The 22,392-nt window shown below is 39.8% G+C and overlaps 1 protein-coding gene across 4 annotated transcripts; it reads right to left on the reverse strand.

Annotated features, from left to right (window-relative positions):
• Positions 1 to 4,123: 4,123 nt before the first annotated feature.
• On the reverse strand, positions 4,124 to 22,392 carry LOC109045226 (homer protein homolog 2-like). 4 transcript variants are annotated; one of them, XM_042775789.1, is made up of 10 exons: positions 22,208 to 22,392; positions 21,995 to 22,080; positions 9,976 to 10,132; positions 9,106 to 9,237; positions 8,698 to 8,790; positions 8,379 to 8,515; positions 7,979 to 8,123; positions 7,673 to 7,783; positions 7,181 to 7,261; positions 4,124 to 5,224 (listed from the first exon to the last, which is right to left on the reverse strand). In XM_042775789.1, coding segments are annotated over exons 2-10 (1,047 nt in total). In that variant the 5' UTR covers positions 21,997 to 22,080; positions 22,208 to 22,392; the 3' UTR covers positions 4,124 to 5,035. The 4 variants fall into 4 exon arrangements, with proteins under 4 accessions (XP_042631723.1, XP_042631721.1, XP_042631722.1 ...); XM_042775787.1 differs by lacking the exon at positions 22,208 to 22,392 and having other exon boundaries at positions 21,995 to 22,172; XM_042775788.1 differs by lacking the exons at positions 21,995 to 22,080; positions 22,208 to 22,392 and adding an exon at positions 21,233 to 21,567.

Below are 22,392 nucleotides of genomic sequence, written 5' to 3' on the forward strand. Positions count from 1 at the left end.
ATATTGATTTTTTTTATTTTAATCAATTCTCATTTTTACAAAATGATATTGATTCTTAAATCTGAAGAACCGATTAGTCTAGCCTGTTTTCAGTCAATGAAGGGAACATTGTAGCATACCTCCCATCCAATAAATCACAATGAGCTTTGTGCTTTATTACTTTTGAGTCCCACATTTAAAATTCTGTCCATTTTATTGCAGTATCCAACAATAAATGCCATTTTGGTGCAGTTTGGTGCTGCTCCTTCGCTTTAATACCAGGTTCAGCAAAAAATAAACATGAATGAACATACGGAGGTATGTTATTAAAAGAAACCCCAAATCTGTATCCTGTCTCATGTAATTGCTCAATCAGTGTTTCAACTGTGCAAAGATGTCAGTATAACAGCTTTTAAACAATGTTACGTAATGTCACATTTACCTCAGAAAAAACATATTCGGCGACCATAAAAATTAGTCAGCAAGAAAAATTAACTGTAGAGATGAGCATTTTGCTAAATATATGCACCGTAACATATTCATTATAATTTTTACTGTTCTTCAATGTTTTATGTTTGACTAAATCTGACAAAGTTTTAAATGACAGGCACCAGTTGTTTATATTTCAACCAAAAAAAAAAAAAAAGGATTGGAGAAGAAATATAATTATGTAGTTGTAACTTTATTATTATAAAACTTAACTAAGTGTAATTTAAGTGTTTGTATACAAATCAGTTAATTTGAACCTTCAAAATTATAGTAATGCAGTACCAACTGACTCTGACCAACTTTGACATATGCTGTATATGGTATATATATATATATATATATATATATATATAAAATCAATGTTGAGTAGAATCAAATTGAAAATCGAATCGAAAGCTTGTGACTCAGAATCGAATTGAATCGTGAAATTTGTGCCGAAACCCAGCCCTACTTTTCTGTAGGAGGAAGTACTTTCCCTCCATGCGATACAAAATACCTCTGAGCTAGTCACATCTAAAGCCGTATCTACAGCCCTCACATTCTTACTGTCCTTAATAAAAGTTTGGATGCGTGTCTCTAATTCTGAGATCTTCTCTGTCAGCCTAACTATTTCCCTGCATTTATTACATGTGAATCCCTCGCCACCGACAGAGAAAGCTACACTATAAATGTGGCAAGTGGTGCAAGTGACATTAACGGGAGAAGAAGCCATTACTAACCGTGATTGAAGAATGATTGCGACATACCACAGTTATTTGATGAATGCATGAGAGAAAAGAAACAGCTTGAGAGTGAGAGAGAAAAGGAAACGGTAGGTGCAAATCACAGGCTAATGGAATGCTAACACACTGCACTTGCGGTTTAGATTAAAAATAAAAAGCCAACAGTCAAATTAGGTTGATACATAATATCAGAAATATGGTGAGAATTAAGTTATATTTTAGCAGTTTAACAATAAAGAGTGATAGTAAGATAAAGATTCCTACAGAAAAACAGAGCTACAATCACAAACCACTCAGTAGCACGGTAGACTGGAGCCAGAAGGAGGGGCTAAAGCTCTGAGTTCCAAAAAAACAGGTCAAATATGCAAACCAAACATGTCAAAAACTTCAGTTTTTGGGTCCATGAGTATTCCTGTTTTGGGTCCCACCAAACTCGGTCCTGGAGGCCCGGTGTCCTGCAGAGTTTAGCTCCGACCCTAATCAAACACACCTGAACCATCTAATTAAGGTCTTACTAGGCATACTAGAAACTTCCAGGCAGGTGTGTTGAGGCATGTTGGAGCTAACCTCTGAAGGACACTGGCCCTCTAGGACCCAGTTTGGTGACCACTGGCCTAAATTGAAGGCCAGATCTGAGCCAGAGATCATGTATGAAGATTCTCTGCTCCACAAAAGCCTGCAGTCAAATAGCAGTTACATCTGATTCATCCAGAACAGTAACGAGCTCGAGCTCCTGCAGCTCAGCATTATGAGTCAAGTCAAGTCACCTTTATTTATATAGCGCTTTATACAAAACAGATTGTGTCAAAGCAACTGAACAACATTAATTAGGAAAACAGTGTGTCAATAATGCAAAATGACAGTTAAAGGCAGTTCATCATTGAATTCAGTGATTTCGTCATTCAGCTGAGTTCAGTTTAAATAGTATCTGTGCAATCATTTGCAATCAAGTCAACGATATCGCTTTAAATGAAGTGTCCCCAACTAAACAAGCAGAGGTGACAGTGGCAAAGAACCAAAACTCCATCGGTGACAGAATGGAGAAAAAACCTTGGGAGAAACCAGGCTCAGTCGGGGGGCAGTTCTCCTCTGACCAGACGAAACCAGCATGATGTGGTTCAATTCCAGGCTGCAGCAAAGTCAGATTGTGCAGAAGAATCATCTGTTTCCTGTGGTCTTGTCCCGGTGGTCGTCTGAGACAAGGTCTTTACAGGGGATCTGTCTCTGGGGCTCTAGTCCTGGTCTCCGCTGTCTTTCAGGGCTGTAGTGGTCCTTTCTAGGTGCTGATCCACCATCTGGGCTGGATACATACTGGATCCGGGTGACTGCAGTGACCCTCTGATCTGGATACAGACTGGATCTGGTGGCTACGGTGATCTCGGAATAAGAGAGAAACAGACTAATATTAGCGTAGATGCCATTCTTCTAACAATGTAGCAAGTACATCGGGTGTTGTGTGGGAAGTGTTCCCGGTTCCGGTTTACCTAATTAATGCAGCCTATAAATCCTTTAACGGATTTGGATATTAGAAGCATATTAGTGTGTTATGTGTAAGCCAGGTTAAAGAGATGGGTCTTTAATCTAGATTTAAACTGCAAGAGTGTGTCTGCCTCCCTAGCTGCTGCATTTTGGACTAACTGGAGTTTGTTTACTAAGCATGCAGAACCACCCAATAGAGCATTACAATAATCTAACCTTGAGGTCATAAACGCATGGATTAACATTTCTGCATTTGACATTGAGAGCATCGGCCGTAATTTAGATATATTTTTGAGATGGAAAAATGCAGTTTTAAAAAATGCTAGAAACGTGGCTTTCTAAGGAAAGATTGCTATCAAATAGCACACCTAGGTTCCTAACTGATGACGAAGAATTGACAGAGCAGCCATCAAGTCTTAGGCAGCATTCTAGGTTATTACATGCAGAGTTTTTAGGTCCTATAATTAACACCTCTGTTTTTTCAGAATTTAGTAGTAAGAAATTACTCGTCATCCAGTTTTTTTTCGTTAGTTTTTCAAATTGGTATGTTTCGCTGGGAAGTGAAGAAATATAGAGCTGAGTATCATCAGCATAACAGTGAAAGCTAACACCGTGTTTTCTGATGATATCTCCCAAGGGTAACATGTAAAGCGTGAAGAGTAACGGCCCTAGTACTGAGCCTTGAGGTGCTCCATACTGCACTTGTGATCGATATGATACCTCTTCATTCACTGCTACGAATTGATGGCGGTCATATAAATATGATTTAAACCATGGTAATGCACTTCCATTAATGCCAGCAAAGTTTTCTAGTCTATGCAAAAGAATGTTGTTCTGTTGTATGAGCGGTTTGTTTGAGAAACAAAGTTTTGAGAATCCTATCAATAATAAAGACATACAGGGGCAGGCTTGGCCTAATGGTTAGAGAGTCGGATTTGTAACTTAAAGGTCCCAGCTTCGAGTCTCAGGTCCAGCAGGGATTATAGGTGAGGGAGTGAATGAGCAGTGCTCTCTTCCACCCTCAATACCACGACTGAGGTGAGACCCTTAAATAAAAACCGAACCCCCAACTGTTCTGGGTGTGTGTTTAGAGTCTGTTTGTGTGTGTGTGTGTGTGTGAGAGAGAGAGAGAGTGTGTGTGTGTTTGTGAGAATGTGTGTGGACCAGATGAAGGTGCGACACCCAGATCCTGAGCATCACCAAACCCAGTGTTTCTATGGAAACAGGCTTTGTTATGGTGACATCACAGAAATCTACTAACAATGATAAAACAACTATATGAACAAATGTATTAACATCTGGATCACAGTATACTCACACAATCAATAGCAGCCTTGTGTGGGATGCAGGTTGCCAAGGCAACACATCCTCTCACCAATCAGAGGGCGAGAGAGACGCCCACCGCCTGTAAGGGCCTCAAACATCGCAAATAACTACAGAAACACAGAGATCTCCTTCATAAACTAGATTTCCACAATTATTTATTTTACAATTTTTATCAACAAAAGTATTTTTTTTCCAGAATGAGGGGAAAAAGGCTCAAGTTTCCAGTAAGGTGTGTGTGTTTTAGAGGGTGTTAAAGACACTCGCCCACATTAAACGCTCTATAATACACCAGCCACGACATTCAAACAGTGTCAAGAAAAAAAACAACAACTGAAAGGAACTGAGGAGAGAGTTTGGAAGCTCAAGCGCTCCGATCACAGACTCAGGAAAGGCAAATTATTCAAAAAAAAGCATGTGTAAATTATCACATCACCCGAATGTCACACACACACACACACACACACACGGAGTGGAAGAGCACATCACAAACACTGCTGAGCACGACACACACATCTGCACCGAACAAGAACACTGCCTTCATCACAGCAGATATTTGGCTCATATTTATATTCTCAGAATAAGAATAATCTGAAAGTAACTGCATCTCGAAAACTTTTTAAAAACACAAACAAATCAACAGAAGCAGAAGAAGAGAAGTGTGTCCTGCTGCCTGAGGCGGGTATTGCATGAGGAGCCACTCAACGCCTTCCGTCTAACAGAACATTTCTCATTCCAACATCAGATGAGTTTATGAGGGCAGGCGGAGAGAGAGCGCGCCACCTTCAGGCACTTAGTGATTCTGCAGTTCATGTGTGTTTGTGCATATCATCAATTCCAATGGGCCCTGAGATCTGCAGCGGTTAAATTCAGTCTTCAGTCCATGTGTGTGTGTGTGTGTGTGTGTCAGAGAGAAAGAGAGAGAGAGGGGCTCCTCACTGACCATCAGTAGCCCTTAACCAGCAGTCAGAAGATCACAAACACACATGCGACAGGAGGAGTGAGCAAACAGAGAGAGAGAGAAAGTGTGTGTGTGTGTGTGTTCAATTATCGACGCCCAGTTTAGAAATTCCCTGACGAACTTCATGGAGCTCATCAATCTTCCCATCCAGAACATCCATGAACTTCTTGAGTTCACTCTTCATGTTCTTCTGTTTCTGCTGACTGTCATCGATATCGCTTTGCAGGAGCGTCATCTTCTCACTCAGGTCTCTGTTGGCCGTTTCTGCAGCCTGTAAAATTAGTAAACACATGCAGACGTAAACCTCTCCAACACGAGTCAACATGCAGAACTGTGGATTCACACTGGTATGATGAATGTTTATTAACAATATTTTAACAGCATGAGTATTCCTGTAGCAGTGGTGTGCGTGAGGTTAAAGTTCAGTGTGGTAATCAGAGACCGTCATCTAAAGTTCGGCGTATGACTGGAATGCAAAACTGCAGAAACAGCAGCAGCAGCACTGAATCAAATGCTTCGGTTTTAAACACTGAAGAAAATAACACACATCTCTAAATAAAGCAACACAGCGGCTCAGTGTTCGTGTTCACTGCCAGACTCGTTTACACAATTACGATTTCTCCCTCATAAACGCCAAAAAACAGATCCAACGATTCTTTAAAGGGGTCATATGACAAGAATATTATTTTGTGTATTTGGTGTAATGCAATGTGTTTATGGTGTTTCAGGTTCAAAAAACACATTATTTTCCAGATACTGTACATTATTGTTGCTCCTCTATGCCCCGCCTTCTGAAACATATAAATTTTTACAAAGCTCATCGTTCTGAAAAGCGAGGTGTGCTCTGATAAAACCCATTACAAACGAGGCATTTGTTGCATCCAGTGGGGACATAATTACTGATTATAATGACTTATACTGTCTTTTTACGCGTTGTGTTGCGTATCGCACTGCGTAAACATAAAACCATGTCTGCATTTGTGATCTGAGAAACAACAAACAACAAGCACTACTCAAAACTCACGTTTGAATCATCAGTGGCAAATCCTTTAAATATGAAAATGTACTAACAGGCTGTGAGTCAGAAGCGCCAGACTATCCTTGCAAAGTTGGAACTGCCTCACTTTATAGAAACAGACACCGTATTGTAGGCTACTCTCACAGGAAACAGTCCTTGTCCTCCACAAAATGCACAGCACACATCTGAATATTTGGGCTGAACTGTTCTGGAATTGTTGTAAATAAACTCATCCACTGATTTCTAGTCGGGTCCTCTTTTGGAAGGCTTTCACAACGAAACACACAGCATCTCCACAACATGGCACTGACGGCAACAGAGAGAATAAAAGTTATGCCTTCTTTCTTTGCATGAACATGTAGGCAGCGTTATGCAAATCTTCCCACATAGTGACGTAGAGATGTGGGGCGTGTTAGAACGAGGTGTTTTAGGGGGGTGTGGTTGACTCTTAACTTTTATAAAGAATATCTCTTTGGATTTGAGACTTTAGTCTTTGCAACTTTACAGATCTTCTTTATGCACCAAGAGCATGTAACACTCCAAAGAGAAAGGAAAAATTGAAATCGCATCATATGACCCCTTTAACATCTTCCTCACGTGTTTTCAGACATCTCAGCTCAGGAATCAACTGATGATTTAACTCATCAGCGATTGAGGCACATAGAGTAACAAACTCTAGTCCTGAACTCATTTGAAAAGTATTTAAAGAAAACCTGCCATTGATTTATACTGACAGCATTCAGAACGATCACTGTAATATTTGCATAGGGAATTAGTGATTACAAACATTAGGTTTTCATGAGCCGATACAGCGGTGTATGAATATAAAGACTAATCTAATATTTGCATACATGTCCTGTGTCATGTCTGTCTTTCAGAGCAAACATGCAACGCAGATGCTAAATGCAGTATGATTAACATATGCAGACGCCAAAATACAATCACATCACTTGGATCCGTAAGTCCAACAAAAAAAACGGACATTTACATGACATTTGAAAAAGTCATTTTTCTGCTTTAGTCTGACTGAAACTGGACTTTTAAAATGTCCTTCGGCAAACGCAATTGAGTAGCTGTTGCTCCATCAGTGTAATCCACCAAACACCTTCACAAGCAAACGTGAGGATTCTCAGTGAAGGAATAAACCGTGTGCTCAGACCGATTTGCGACTGAGGTCCGTTAGAATAATCTGTGTTTGTTGTTGTTCACCTGTAGTTTCCCTGCGATGCTTTCACATTTGGATATGAGCTGCGGGATGGTTTCTGCCTGTTTGCGCAGGTCCTCGAGCTCCTGAAAAACACCATCATACTGTTTGTGAGTGAGGTTGTGTGAGTGAAAGTGTGTGTGTGTGTGTGTGTGTGTGTGTGTGTGTGTGTGTGTGTGTGTGTGACATATCAGGACACACATTTGTATAATGACAAGGGTATAACATAGGTATATCAAGGAGAAGGTGACTTTTCAGGACATTACTCCATGTCTCCACTTTTCAAAACGCATAGAAATCACACAGAATGTGTACTGAAAATCTGAAATAGCACAAAGTTTCCTGTAAGGGGTAGGGTTAGGTGTAGGGCGATAGAATATACAGTTTGTACAGAATAAAAACCACTACGCCTATGGGATGTCCCCACTTTTCACAAAAACAAATGTGTGTGTGTGTGTGTGTGTGTGTGTGTGTGTGTGTGTGAGTGAGAGACTCACCTGTTCTTTTTCCTGCAGCTCTGATTCCAGCTCTTGAATTCTGAGACTCAGCTGAGCGTTTCTCTCTCTCTCCAGATTCACCTCCTTACACTGATCCTCTAGCTCTGAGATCTACACACACACAGACACACCATCAGCACTACAGCTCTTCAGTCACACACACCTGAGCTCAATATGACAGCACATGCAAACGTCTCTTCTAGCCTACAGATTCTGATTCTCTAACCCTGTGGATAAACTCAACTAAACTGAGATTAAAGCGCCTCCGCTGATAAATGACTCTGGAGCGGGGTGCTGCTTCTTCACCTTGTTCCTCAGCTGGTTGTTCTCGCCCTGGCTCTGCATCACTTTACTCTTCCAGCCCTCGGCATTGCTGTTGGCCTCCTGCAGCGTGTCCGTCAGCCGAGCGTTGCTGTCCTTCAGCGCCTGCAGCTCCGTCTCCAGCTTCTTACTGTCAGACACACACGGCGTTCAGCTTCACGTCTGAACTCGTGAAGGACAAAGAGCTAACCGTCTCTACTACTAGAGTGAAACGCACTGAAGTAACTGAAGGTTCATGACATCTGAACATCTCATCAGTCAGTCAGATGCTGTTCTGATTCAGATCTGATCACGTCAGTTTAGGGCTGTTTAGTTAATATCAGAAATATGAATAAAGGAATATCACATGAGTCATTCCTGAATCAGTTGAATGAATGATTCTCACCTCTGCTCCACCACAGACTTCAGCCGGTCGTTCTCACTCTTCAGCGCTGTGTCGTCCGGCACGTGTGAGATCTTCTCATCATCTGTTCCATTGAGGCTGGACGCTTGATTGCCTGATGGAGTTTCACGGCCAGATTCCTGACACAATGACACAATTTCACATTTTAACAGACATCACTCACAGACACTGATGTCTGATGCACATCATTAACTGTGGCTAACAAGCTTTAGATTATGAGGATGACTTTATCTAGGGTCAGAGGAACCTGCAGGATTGCTTGTTTGTTTTTCATGGATGACGATCATGACGTCATAAGTACCTGCGACTGATCACTGGATGTCTCCATCTTCTCCTGAGATTTTTCTCTGGCCAGTTTAGCAGCTTCTTTGACTTCCTGGAACTTCTCAGCGAACTGAGGTAAAATACAGGAAAAAACACGGATCAGGACAGGAAGAAAACATGGATTGGGACTGTTACACCTCTGACTGTCAGGGTCAGTCAAAGGCTTATAAAATGAACATATGAACCTTCATAACAGTGTTTTGCTTCTACAGTTACTGCAGAAACACATGGTGTGACTGTTTCAGATCCTTATAATACATCAACATCAAGAACAGTCGCATCTCATGCGCTCATGTGTGCATGCATGCGTGACGGTCTGTGTGTGTGTGCATGCATGTGTGACGGTCTGTGTGTGTGTGCATGCATGTGTGACGTATTGTCAGACCTTTGACAGCTGTTGTTCTGAGGCGAAGCCGAGTCCAAACACTGTGTTTGCGCGACTGTCGGCCCACTGGCCAAACTTCTGCGATGTTTTAGTGAAGTTCATATTGGGGGTGATTGTGCTGTTGATGATCACCTGAAAAACAAACACATCACAACGTTACAACGGTCACAAAGACACACACACACACACACACACACACACGTGAACACACACACACACACACACACACACACACACACACACACACACACACCATTCATGTGTGTTAATAAATAACAGAGTGCTGATCTGGTATCAGTCATTAATCTTTCACATGTTGCTTCTCCAAATACTTCTGCATTCTGTAATAATTCTCCAAAATGTAGCTGTGTATTTCTGTGGATTTGACCTAATTTCTTCAGTGATTCACACTCACTGATTCTGTGTGACTCTTGAAGCTGATCAGAGTAACACGTGTGTGTTCAGCCAGCCATTTAACCTCAACACGTGTGTGTGCTGTCAGAGTGACAGCAGCAGGTGTGTGTGTCTGTCTGCTACTAACACACTAATGTGAGTGTGAGTCTTCATCTATCTGCTCTCAGAGAGTGACAGCAGCAGGTGTGTGTGTGTGTGTGTGTGTGTGAGACAGAGACACTCAGCAGGTCTGCACTGTGACATCATCACTGCTGCCTCCATTCTGAGGGACTAATCCAAATTTCCATGGCAACATGAACCATAAACGCTCTGCAGAGGAAGACCCTCAGTGTGTGTGTGTGTGTGTGTGTGTGTGTGTGTGTGAGAGAGCACTCAGACTGTGGATCGCAGCATCAGCAGACACTCTTACACTGACTCCATCACACACATACACACACACATACACACAAGTCTGACCTTTGACCCGTCCACGCTGATGATGCGGTAGCTGTTGCGTGTGCTGTCATAGAAGTACGAGACGGTAACGGCCTGTTTACTGGCGGGAACCCAGTTCTTCTTAGTGCTGGGATCGATCTGGAAGACATGAGCTCTGGTGGTGAAGATCGGCTGCTCCCTGCGACACACACACACACACACACACACACACACACACACACACACACACACACACACACACACACACAGGCACATCACATGAAGATCTGCTCAGGTCACCACACACTGCAATCACTCTCATCTGTGTGAGAAATCATCAACAACTACAGCTTGATATTAATATTTAGAATATGAGCAATATTTGTTCATTTATTTCTCATATGAGAACAAACCACACATCATCTGCCAGAGCTTCAGTGATGACCTACAGCTGTTGTTTTCCCCAACATCACCTCTAATGCTAATGATGCCTGACTGAGACAGAGACAATTATACAGTTAACAGTCATTATTCTACGACAGGATGACACCACTGACCAATCACAATCAGTCATTACAGAGAAACATGTGATAACGGGAAAACAAGCCAAACTAAAAGGCAGATACTCATCCGGCAGAAGCCCGTTCACTCTACAAATACAGACTTTACTTTAACGTTTCTAAACATCGGATCATAAACATGCAGGTCTCAAAAAAATCACATCAAAAAAGAAAACGAAACTGATACGAATGTGAGTTGAGCTGAAGTGAAGCCCACATTCAGGTAAACTAATCTATACTACTCATAAAGCTGCTTCTGCTCAATGTCTTCATATATTTGTATTTTACCCTGATTTACCATGAAGTCCAAATTACAGAATTACAGATCCCAGCTGTACTTTACAATGCCAGATAATACAAGTAATATAAACATACAGCAAATAATCAGCGCTGGCTAGTAACTGATTACATGTAATCTGGATTCCGTTATCAGATTCCAGAAGTTCATGAAGATTACATTTTCACACAATGGCATTAAAATAATAATAATCTTTTTTTTCCTAAATCTTTTTTTTTTCCTCTCTAAAAATTTCCTTTCTAATATTCTACCACTTTTAGGGCTGGGTAATGTTAAAAAGAAATTGATATTAATACCAATACCTTGACTTTGATACCGGTTCCTGAACGATACTTTTTTTCGATACCAATTTTATGAAATCCATTTGAACAAGATCACATAACTTAAAAAAAAAATGTACATTACACATTACCTCATAAAACTGTTCTTTTTTTCAGTTTGTTGAGGTTTTTACAGATTCAAAGACTCATCTCCTGTGCCACTGCACAAAGGAACAAAATGTAACCAGCACAATAAATCAGTGCAAATAGTTTTAATAAAGTTCAAATCGTTTTCAGTACAAAATGAACAGTTTTAAGTCAGTATGAGGATCACTGCTGCAGGCTTAAGATCTTTAAAAGGGTCATATGATGTTGCTAAAAAGAACATTAATTGTAGATTTGGTGTAATGCAATGTGTTTATGCGCTTTAAGGTTAAAAAAACACATTATTTTCCATATAATGTACATTATTGTTTCTCCTCTATGCCCCGCCTTCTGAAACGCATCGATTTTTACAAAGCTCATCGTTCTAAAAAGCGAGGTTTGCTCTGATTGGCCAGTTATTCAGTGCATAATTTTACGCCCCTTACTATACTGTGATTCTGTGTCCCAGCAGCACGAGACTCAGTCCAGCTGCTCTGCTCGAGCACATCCCATCATCGCTGCTCTTTCAGCAGTTCAGTCAGTGTACTGTTAGGAGTCACTGAATAACTCGGGATATTGGTTTATTTTGCATCAGAGGGAGTGTAAGGCACATTTATAAACCAAATAACTTAAGTAATTTGTGGATTAGTGCATACTTGGAGATGCAAACTGTTGATAGATTTGGTGAACTGGTTCGAGCAGTTCACCAAGAAGATCCGGTTAAATAGAACGTTTTGTTCGCGATCCGGACATCACTAGATGAGACAAAACCAATAAAACCCATTACAAACGAGGCAAACGAGGCATCCAATAGGGACATAATTACTGATTATAAACAACAAACAACAAGCCTACTCTACTGCTCAGAACTCACGTTTGAATCATCATTGTGAAATTATTTAAATATTAAAAACATACTTACAGGCTGTGAGTCAGAAGCGCTAGACTGTCCTTGCAAAGTTTGAACTGCCCAACTTTATAGAAACAGCCTTTGTGCCACAGACACATTGTAGGCTACTGATTCTGGAAACAGTCCTCATCCTCCATAAAATGTGCAGCACACATCTGAATATTTGAGGTTGAACTGTTCTGGAAGTGTTCTGGAAGTGTAAATACAACTTAACCACTGATTTCTAGTTGTGTCCTCTTTTTGAAGACCAAACAAAGTAGTTCCGCTTTCACGACAAAACACACAGCATCTCCACAACATGACAGCAGTGGCAACAGAGAGAATGAAAGTTACGCCTTCTTTCTTTGTGTGAACATTTGGATGGCGTTATGCAAATATTCCCACATCGAGACGTAGACATGTGGGGGCGTGTTAGAACGAGATGTTTTAGGAGGGCGTGGTTGACTTAACTTTTATAAAGAATATCTCTGTATTTGAGACTTTAGTCTTTGCAACTTTACAGATCTTATTTATGCACCAAGAGCTTGTAACACTCCAAAGAGAAAGGAAAAATTTTAATCGCATCATATGACCCCTTTAAATTACTAAGCAGTTCTTCAAAAAAAAAAAAAAATTAGCCTGTCCTCTTTTTCAGGAGACAGCCGAGCCCTTTCTTCACTGATGATGTCCTCAGGACTAATGTCCCGAGGCTACGTTTACACTAGTGTGTTTTTGTTTTAAAAAGCATAGCTTAGACTGAATCATTTCTATTCACTTTCCACTGATTTACGTGATCTGCCTGTGTTTTCTCTTCCACGATCGCTGTTCTTACTCAGAGGTAGAGGTGGAAAGTAACTAATTACAAATACTTTCGTTACAGTACTTGAGTACATTTTAAAAAAAATTCTACTTACTTGAGTATAATTAAATTGTGGTACTTTTACTTGAGTAGAATAAAACTAAAGTATTCAACTTCGCTACATTTATTTTTCAAAACAGAAATACAAAGTACAAAAAAAAAAAAAACTAAAATGGCTAGAGAAGGCGCAGATGGAGAAGTGCGAGCCGGCGTTTGATGGGCTTTTTGCAAACTTATCGCTTCAGCCAATAACAGACAGTTCTGACTCGGGTCCAAAACCATACTTCAAAACTTCCAGTTCAGCTGCAGGGGCGGGCCGTTTAAACCGCGCTATGCTTTGACTGTCAATCACTGGCACCGTCGTTTTGAATCAGCATCATTAGCATTTCAGTATTTTAGTGAATGTGAGCTATGCTCTGATTTTAAATCGTAATTTTGTCAGCTCCTGAAATGGGTCACACCGTTAAGCAGTATAAGTAAATAGAAACTTGGTCGATAGAAGGATGCAGTTATTGCATGGATGGAGCAAGAACAATGTAAGTGTCTAAAATACATGGACACAGTTCAGTTGAAGGATAAAAATCGCCCTCTTTAACAGTGCAGTTAAACTAAATGTATGAAGCTAAAATAACCTCAACATTAACAACAACATTGAAATAAGAGCGTATGCATTTTACATGCATCTGGATGATACATCAACCATAATATATCTGTCAATCAGATGAATTTTAAATCCCTTTTTCTGTGTGTATGCTTCGGATGTGTGAGCACATGGGCGAAGAAACAAGATCTATGTATGACTGGATTATATATTCATATCCAAAACGAGATGATGTGAACATCACGGAGTGCTAAACACTCTCATGCAGTGCATGTTTCATTCATACTCGAAGCTGGAGGGCAATCTTGCATAGAAAGTCCAAAACTGCCTAGTAGAAGCAATAACTTGTGACGTGCAGGAAATCCCTAATATGGACAAAAGCATCCCACTATTGCTGTAGCTAAAAATGTAGCTTAATTTCAGGTCATTTCAAGGTAATGAATGTAGTATATGAATAATCAGTGTTGGGGAGTAACTAGTTACATGTAACGGCGTTACGTAATGTAATTACAAAATAAATGTAACTGCTTTCAGTTGTTGTTGGTTAGATAGTTTGAGTTTTTAAGTTTAAGTTACTTATGAAAATGTTAACGATTACAAAGGGGATTACATTTGAATATTTACACACATCCACATACAGATTTAATTGATTTCTTTCCCAAATTGCACTGACTATTCTGAGATGTACGGCCCCATCATTTCCACGATGCGGAAAACACAGATTGTTTCGTAGAATCCAGTCATAAAAACACAGACGGACTTCCTGTAGCCTAACGCGGATGGAATATGCCACATTTTGGACGAATAAATCAAAAGTAGGTCAGTACACTTGAATCAAAACGCAATATGGACGACTGTCTGTGAATATTAAGCCGCAAAAAGACAATATATGAATCATGCACGTCTGTGGAAATCAGGTGCAGACTGGCCATCGGGAGAACCGGGACAATTCTTTGCTATTTTAATATTATTATTGTATAATTGCCTGCCGAATGTACTAAAGCGATTATTTCGGAATTCGCCATTTGATAATTAAATCTCTAATAATGATGAATCGGTTAGTCGTGACTGTCAATGCTTCTGCTCGCACGCTCGCCACACCTCCGCCAATCGGTTTGGATCAGACTCAGAGTAGAGAAAGAGTGGACTGTGGAAGTGCACAGGTGGAGCAGAGAAGCAAAACTACTGTTCAGGGTTTCAAGTGCAGGTCAGTTTCATCTGTAAATATGCTATTGTAGTTTTGTCTTTCTTTACTTAGCTAAACAGCAGCAGCCCATTGCTCACCATCACTCAAAATACTGTTTATAGGACATCATTATTATCTATTGTAATGTTACAGTAGTAATTTAGTAGAAAAAATAATCATATTTTATAATAGGTTTAAGGGGAGCTAGGGCAGACAACAACACAATCTCGATGATTTTACTATAAATCCAAAGACAATGGTTACTATTGTTAAACCATGGTAACCACAAATTAAAAATTAATTTACAAATTTATTTATTTAAAAATAAATACAAATGGTAATCCATTTGCCAAAAACAAACAAACAAACAAAAAAAAAAAAAAAAAAAAAAAAAAAAACATGGTTACTGTACTTTTACTATAATAAAAGCACGGTTCATTTTTGTAGGGGAATAACATGACTCATGTTCAGTATTAGGATTTTTCTTTAAAGATATTGTAGTGATGTACTAATTTTGACAAGTAGGCAATTTAGAAAGTATAGTTAAATACTGAGTATTAAAGTCATGAGAGAGATAGATATCAGGGCAAAATAAAGAGACTGAAAAGAAAAGTGCAGTTCAGGAGAGAACTTTTAATTATTTTGCATATCCTCAACCTAAAGATTTAAACCTTTATGTCAGGTACATACAAAAAAATGGGTTGTCCATGTTTCAGAATTTGTTTGTGTGAGTTTGAGATTTCCTGATCTGAATTTTTTTCCCCAGTCCGCCCCTCGTGGAAATTAATGGTGCAGACGCGCGGTTTCATAGGCCTACTGAAGCTAGCAGTGTTTTGCTACCGTCAGATTTTGCTACCTCACATTAAAACAGTGGGTAAAAAAATAAAATTTATGTTAAAAAAACGGCAGCTGCGGTTACCGGAATTCTACTGTAAAAAATATGGTTAACAACATTTTAGGTTTTACGATTTTAACTTAAATTTACGATTAAATATATAATGTTAATATACCAACCTATTGAAGTACTGAAATCTGTTTTGTACCTTTGAAATACACTGATAACCACCAAATCAGGTGGTGATGAGAAAGTCACGTGAGGAACAAAAGCCCATCACAAGCAGCTTTTAAATAATAACATATAGAGAAGGTGCACAGAGTCATTCACACAAGCACTAAACACCATTGTGGTGAGACACATTAAACTGAAATATGCAATAAACATTAATTTAACAACATTATATGTAACATACAACCCTAATAAACATAACAGATAAGAAAAAACTAAGAAGAAACAATTATTTCAAAGTAAAAACATCAAAATCAAACTAAATTTGAAATGCAATGCAGAAAATTCTGGGAACGTCAGTTTACGTTTTTCCCTGTAAATTTTAACCATTTAACAGGTTTGTACTGTAACATTTTCACAGTTTTTTACCGTTAAAATCACAGTCATTTTTTACAGTGTAGTACAATTTGACAGCGAAAAATGCTACCTGTAAAGTTATGGTTTATTAACGTCTACACCTACCACAACTCTAAACCTATCCTTACAGTAATGCAGTGTGTTATATTCGTGGTTGTAGCTAGAAGGGATAAGCCTAAAGCTACAGGAAACCAGCAATAAATAATTTTTTTCTACCTACAAGATTGTGTTTTATGAAAGTCTACACCTACCCCCAACCCTAAACCCACCCTTACAGTAATGCAGATACATTAAATATTGTTGTTCAGCATGAGAAAAAGGACGCAATATTGATATGCGCATGCGTAGTAAACCCTGGTAGGAAAATCTAATGGGAAGGATAAAATGTCAGGACACCTGCCACCTCAATATATGAGTACATGAACACATAAACATAATCTCTAGAACTGCTCTGAGTCACTTCATGAGCATTTTACTTGTTTTGAAAAAACTATCGTCATATAATATACAAAGAGACACAAATGTCTCAAAAAGACACCAATGTTTCGGGAGTTTAGTACACAGAATAGAATGTATGCTTATTAGATAAGCGTATTTGAGTTGATGTATATGCTTTTATTTATTTATTTTTAATTAACAATTTTTTCCAAACCATTGTTAGATGCAGTGTTTCCTGTAGTTATGTAAAGACTTAGTTTCAAAAACAGTATCAGTAAACAATTTCTTATGATTTTAAATCTGCATTGAACTTCAGATCAATCTCATTAAAGTAAAAGGCAGAACTAAAGTCTGATTTTGTGGTGGATGTATTCAAATTTGATCATCTTAATTCAAGTAATGAAGGATTTTGAAAATCTGACAGTGTTGAACACTACTGTAAGGTTAACCCTGCATGGTGTTAATGGTTGAAAATGATTAACAGTTGAAAATAAACATTCATTAGAAATTTAGAAAAGTAATCAAAAAGTAATTAAAAGTAATCAGTTACATTACTTTAATAAAGTAATTGAAAAATTACACTACTATTACATTTTAAATAGGGTAACTTGTAATCTGTCACCTGTTACATTTCCAAAGTAACCTTCCCAACACTGTGAATAATCCAGTGCTAACTGAAACATTTAATACAGTATAGAAATTATTCTGCCTTATGTGTTTGTATAAACCAATTCTAAAATTGTCATTATGAAAAAACAGAAAAAATATTATAGAATACAAATTACTAGTTATCATCCAACAGCGTATTTGATTTCTTATCCAAATAAAATAAGAAAAAATAAAGCCTGTCAACTAGACAAACGTCAAAAGTTGTTTTTATTATTATTATTATTATCATTATTATTTTTTTTTTTTACATTTCTATCCCCTTCATTTCTGAAAAAGATGGCTATGCCCCTATGTTTGTAGTACAGAAAACGGAAAAGAATGGTTTAAAGTCATATTAAAATGCACAGAAAGGAATTGATAAAGGAGTCATAACAACTAGACGCTTCCTGACCTTAAAGGGTTAGTTCACCCAAAAATGAAAATTAGCCCATAAATTACTCACCCTCAAGTCATCCTAGGTGTATATGACTTTTTTCTTTCAGACGAATCCAGGCGGAGTTATATTAAAAATTGTCTTTGATCTTTCAAGCTGTTTCATGGCACTCAGCGGGTGTTGCATGCATCAGTCCAAAAAATGTGAAAAAGCTCCCATCCATTAAAAAAAGTGTCTCCTCAAAGGCCTCCTGTAGAGAATCGATGAAATTTTGTAAGAAAAATATTCATATTCAAAACATAATAATCACTTTAATCTAGCCAACAGTTGTACACAGAAGCAGCTCCGGGAACATGACGTATGGAGGTCAGCGCTGCGCATGCGCCGGTGATTCTCGTGAAAACCAGCGTTTGTTTACAGAAGCAAAAGAGGCATAGTTTCCTTACTTTAGCAAAGGAAAACCAGTCTCCTCTTGGCTTATATCGAAATCCTCCGACATTCATCTTTACAAATCCTAATTTTGTACGTCTAATTAGCAACCGTTGTTTTATTTTGATCTCTCCCCGCGTTTCCGCGTGTGTCACTTCTGAGCGGCGTGTGCATAAAGCTGACCTCATACGTCATGCTCCCGGAACGGCTTCCATTTACAACAGTGAGCGTAAGCTAGATTCAAGTGATTATTACGTTTTGACTATGGATATTTTTCTTACAAAAACGCAGCAATTCTCTATACAGGAGGACTTTGTTCACCCCCCGGAGCCGTGTGAGACACTTTTTCTTAATGGATGGGTGCTTTTTATTTAACTTCTTTTGGACTGATGCATGCAACACCCACTGAGTGCCAATAAACAGCTTGAAAGATCAAAGACAATTTTTATTATAACTCCGACTGGATCTGCTGAAAGAAGAAAGTCATATACACCTAGGATGACTTGAGGGTGAGTCATTTATGGGCTAATTTTCATTTTTGGGTGAGCTAACCCTTTAAGCATCCTATTGTTCCTGTGGCTCAGTGGTAGAGCATTGCATTAGCAGTGCAAAAGGTTGTGGGTTAGGGTTAGGGTTAGGGTTGTAAAAACCACAATGATGAGATGCGCGTGAGATTCACAACAAAGCATTCAGAACATTCCCTGAGTCTCAGCTGAGCCACAGCAGGAATGCGGCTCTACCTGCACACACCCACAGTGCCGCACCTGAACTCTGACCTCAGCGCGCTCTGATTGGAGCAGACCATGGAGTGGGCGGGGCTGTGACCGGACACACATTCCAGCAGTGCCATCAGCAGGTCAAACTGCTCCAACACGAACTCACCAAACGACTAGAACCACATTCACACAGAATCACAGGTAACGATACTCGCTGTGACATCATAAACTAGCTGCTCAACACCGGTTTGCTTTATTTTGAGCATCTGGATCCATGAACTCACACAATCACACACCGTTAGTCAAATCCACAGAGCGGCGGACTGAACTCTCAGAACATGTGCTCTATCAGCTCCAGCTGCTAATCAACGAACATTTTAATGCTCAAAACAGCTAACTTGTGTATCACCTGTGTAACGGGTATTTTGAGGATGAATTAGTTGTATACAGAATCCATCAGGCTTTAAACTGTTAAAAATGACCAGACTTTATATGGCGGTCAGGAGGTCCATCTCAATCAAGTCACATTTATTTCGTCAGCTCTTTATGGAATACAGATTCTTCACAGTGATGAACAGGAAAATAATGATTCAATGGTGCAAATATAATTCACTTCTGCTGTCACTGCAACAGTGGCCTTACAAACACAGGACTGATCAATAGCTGTCTGTTATTTTCCCAGAACAATCAGACTGGACAAAGTCAATCAGTATGATGACGGTTAACACGATTGTTCTGTCATTTACTCAAACAACACTGCAGCCCACTGATGACAGAATGGTCATTTTTATCAATGGTTAATTCCTTTAAAAACTAAATATAATTTGTGTCATTTGCTTCTCCCAATCACAGCTGTGGTTTATTCCACCAATATTCCCTCTTTTAACAAGCATTCAGAGCATTTGTGGTGTAAGACGACCCGTCTGACCACATTTTTGGATAGCTAACTCAGAGTGTTAGCCTCTCAGCAATAACTTTCACTGTCTTTAAGGCCACAATGGCAGGATGATCAGAACTACTGTGAGTTCATGATACGCTCTGCTGCTGTAAGTCATTGGCTTTGGCTCCCAGGGCAGCAGCAGATGGTTGAGACCTACACCATCTGGTGATGAGGCTTCAATCCCCACCGGAGAGCCGGCGTCATTTACCAGCCGTTAAGTAGTATGTGGGGTCTACAGTGTCCTGAACACACGCACACACACACACACATACACCGTCGGGGCCCGACCTGCAGTCAGCAGCTTGACATTGTGTCAGATCAGCATCAATAAACTTGTTCCATTCATGTAACTGGAGCTGAGCGGCGGTTGACAGGCCTCTCTGACACGGGTTTAAATAGACTCTCCAGTCCAACACCTCATTCAACCTGAACGCCAGTGACGTCCAGCTACTCCTCATCTACAACGGTTTAGGGTTTAATCCTAACACTTTATCACCATCTACCTCTCCAAACAGCAGTGAGAGAGAGCGTTCCATGAGGAGAGCGAGGTTAATCTATAACCCTCTCGTCACTGAAAGAACCTCCAGCAGAAAACTGAGCCGTAATCGATCAACATGACATTGTTAAAAACACCCACAGTGTGGAAAACCTAGAACAATAAGGAAAGATTTAATCCAGATTTAATGATGTGATCTGGGCGAATACTTGGCATTATATATATTTACACTGTGATATTGTGGTTGAAAACACTGAGAGAAATACTGAGAGTCTGACAAGAACAGACTGTAGTGCCACAAACTTCATGATATAATAATTAGACTGCAGTTTTGATCATGTGTGGGAGAAACTCAGCTGACCACACAAACTGGTCCTACAGCTTCTTAAGAAACCAGCAGCACTTCCAGGCTGGTTTCACACTGCTGCCATGTATCTCTCTCTCTCTCACACACACACACACACACACACACTCTCTCTCACGGCGCTGTCTCAGCTGTCATCAGCCCACACTCGCATTAACAGCCCACTTCTCTCTTTTCATTATATTTGTCTCGATGCGCGGTTGCTAAAGCTTCAAACTCTCTTATCGTGACAGGTTTCGCTCAGATCATGGGAAGGTTTCTCAAATACAAGCCAAAAAACACCTGCTGTTCAAACACAAAACCCACAATCCACACACAATCCGACTTCTTACGCCTGAAGGACGTCGCGCAATTCCGCAAATGAAGTAAAGGCACCGAGCGCAGATTCTGTATGAGAAGCGCGTGAATTAAGGCGACAATCAGGAGAATTAATTCACTTTTCAAACAGAATTCGAACGATTGACGTGCGCCGAATTCACACGCGTTTTCTGTCATCTTGATCTGATTCGATTCTGCCACTCGCGCAACAAATGTAACCAACCTTCAACCTTTGATCTGTCATTTCTCATCCAGAAATAAATCTGCAAGAGTTTTGTCGACGAAATGACAGCAGGTGACCAGGCGAGAAGAAGTGACTCGGTTGAGGCCACTTACCCCATTTCGCTGTCTTCTGTTGGATCTGTGGCGTTTATGAAGCGTCTTTAGTTACAGTAAGAGTCAAAAATCTCCCGCATCAGTTCCAGCCCCGAATATTTTGCTCGAGCTGAAATGTGATATTCCCGAGCTCCAGCTCCGGGTTCCGCCGCCGAGAAACTAACTTTCAGCTCGTGCTGGTTGATCTGTATTAATATTTAAAGGCTGTAATGCTGAGACGCGTCAATAAATGTGGGAGTGTTGAGTTCAGTCCGCTGCGGATGAATATGAATACAAACTGAGCGACAGTCAATCGCTTCAGCAGCGACGCGCCGCGGAACAGCCCACACACACGCGCGCGCGCGCACACACACACACACACACACACACACACTCGCTCTCTCTCTCTCTCTCACACACAGTATTGCCAAAGCATTGTCTAGTACATGAATAAGGAACAAATGATTAAATAGTACATAAAATAAAAACAGATTTGTAAAATAATTAAGTAAATAAGTATATGCATACTTTCTTTTTTCACAAACAATAAACTAGAAAATATTAAATAAATTAAAAAAAACTGCAGAACAGTACAGTATAAGAAATATAACATTATCTCTCTTTCTCTCACCCCCCCCCACGCGCGCACGCACGCACACACACACACACAAAACCAACGCGTCTTCGCTTTGATTCAGGTTGATCTCTACATTCACTCTTAGATAACATGAACTGGGTTAAGTTTTGTTTCTTTATCACTATAGTTTACTTTCCCGTACTCACATCTCTACAATGTCAGATCCCAAAATGTTCCGCGGCTCCAGGACTGCAACTGATCCAACTACATTATTAATTAAACCAGCAACCAGCTTAAAACAAAAGCCGATGATCAGTAAAAAAAACACACACACGCTTGACATGCAAAATACTTTTGGTATTAACATTAGTGGACAAAATAAATAAATGAAATAAAAATATTCGCAATAAGACACTCACACAGTGATGCAACGTGTATCAGTGAAAATATGCGTGGATTGTGAAGCGTGTGAACGGAAGGGGAACTCAATCTGCCGGAACCTTCGGTAAAGACGTTAGGGAATGAAATAAGAGTTGCACGACACTTGTCGTATTGGTATTCGGCTTTTGTGCAGGTGAGATTTTACCGTAATCAGTTTAAATTA

The sequence above is a fragment of the Cyprinus carpio genome, chromosome A18 (assembly GCF_018340385.1).
Source record: "Cyprinus carpio isolate SPL01 chromosome A18, ASM1834038v1, whole genome shotgun sequence".
In the NCBI taxonomy this organism is placed as follows: domain Eukaryota; kingdom Metazoa; phylum Chordata; class Actinopteri; order Cypriniformes; family Cyprinidae; genus Cyprinus; species Cyprinus carpio.

What these genes read in the sequence shown, in the direction of transcription:
- LOC109045226 (XM_042775787.1), bottom strand. Translation starts at nt 22,155, where the DNA reads ATGTTAATACCAAAAGTATTTTGCATGTCAAGCGTGTGTGTGTTTTTT. An exon ending in CATCCAGTGATCAGTCGCAG is followed by an intron (nt 8,516 to 8,697) that starts GTACTTATGACG and finishes TCATTGTGTCAG; the next exon opens with GAATCTGGCCGTGAAACTCC. An exon ending in GCATCGCAGGGAAACTACAG is followed by an intron (nt 5,225 to 7,180) that starts GTGAACAACAAC and finishes CTAATTTTACAG; the next exon opens with GCTGCAGAAACGGCCAACAG.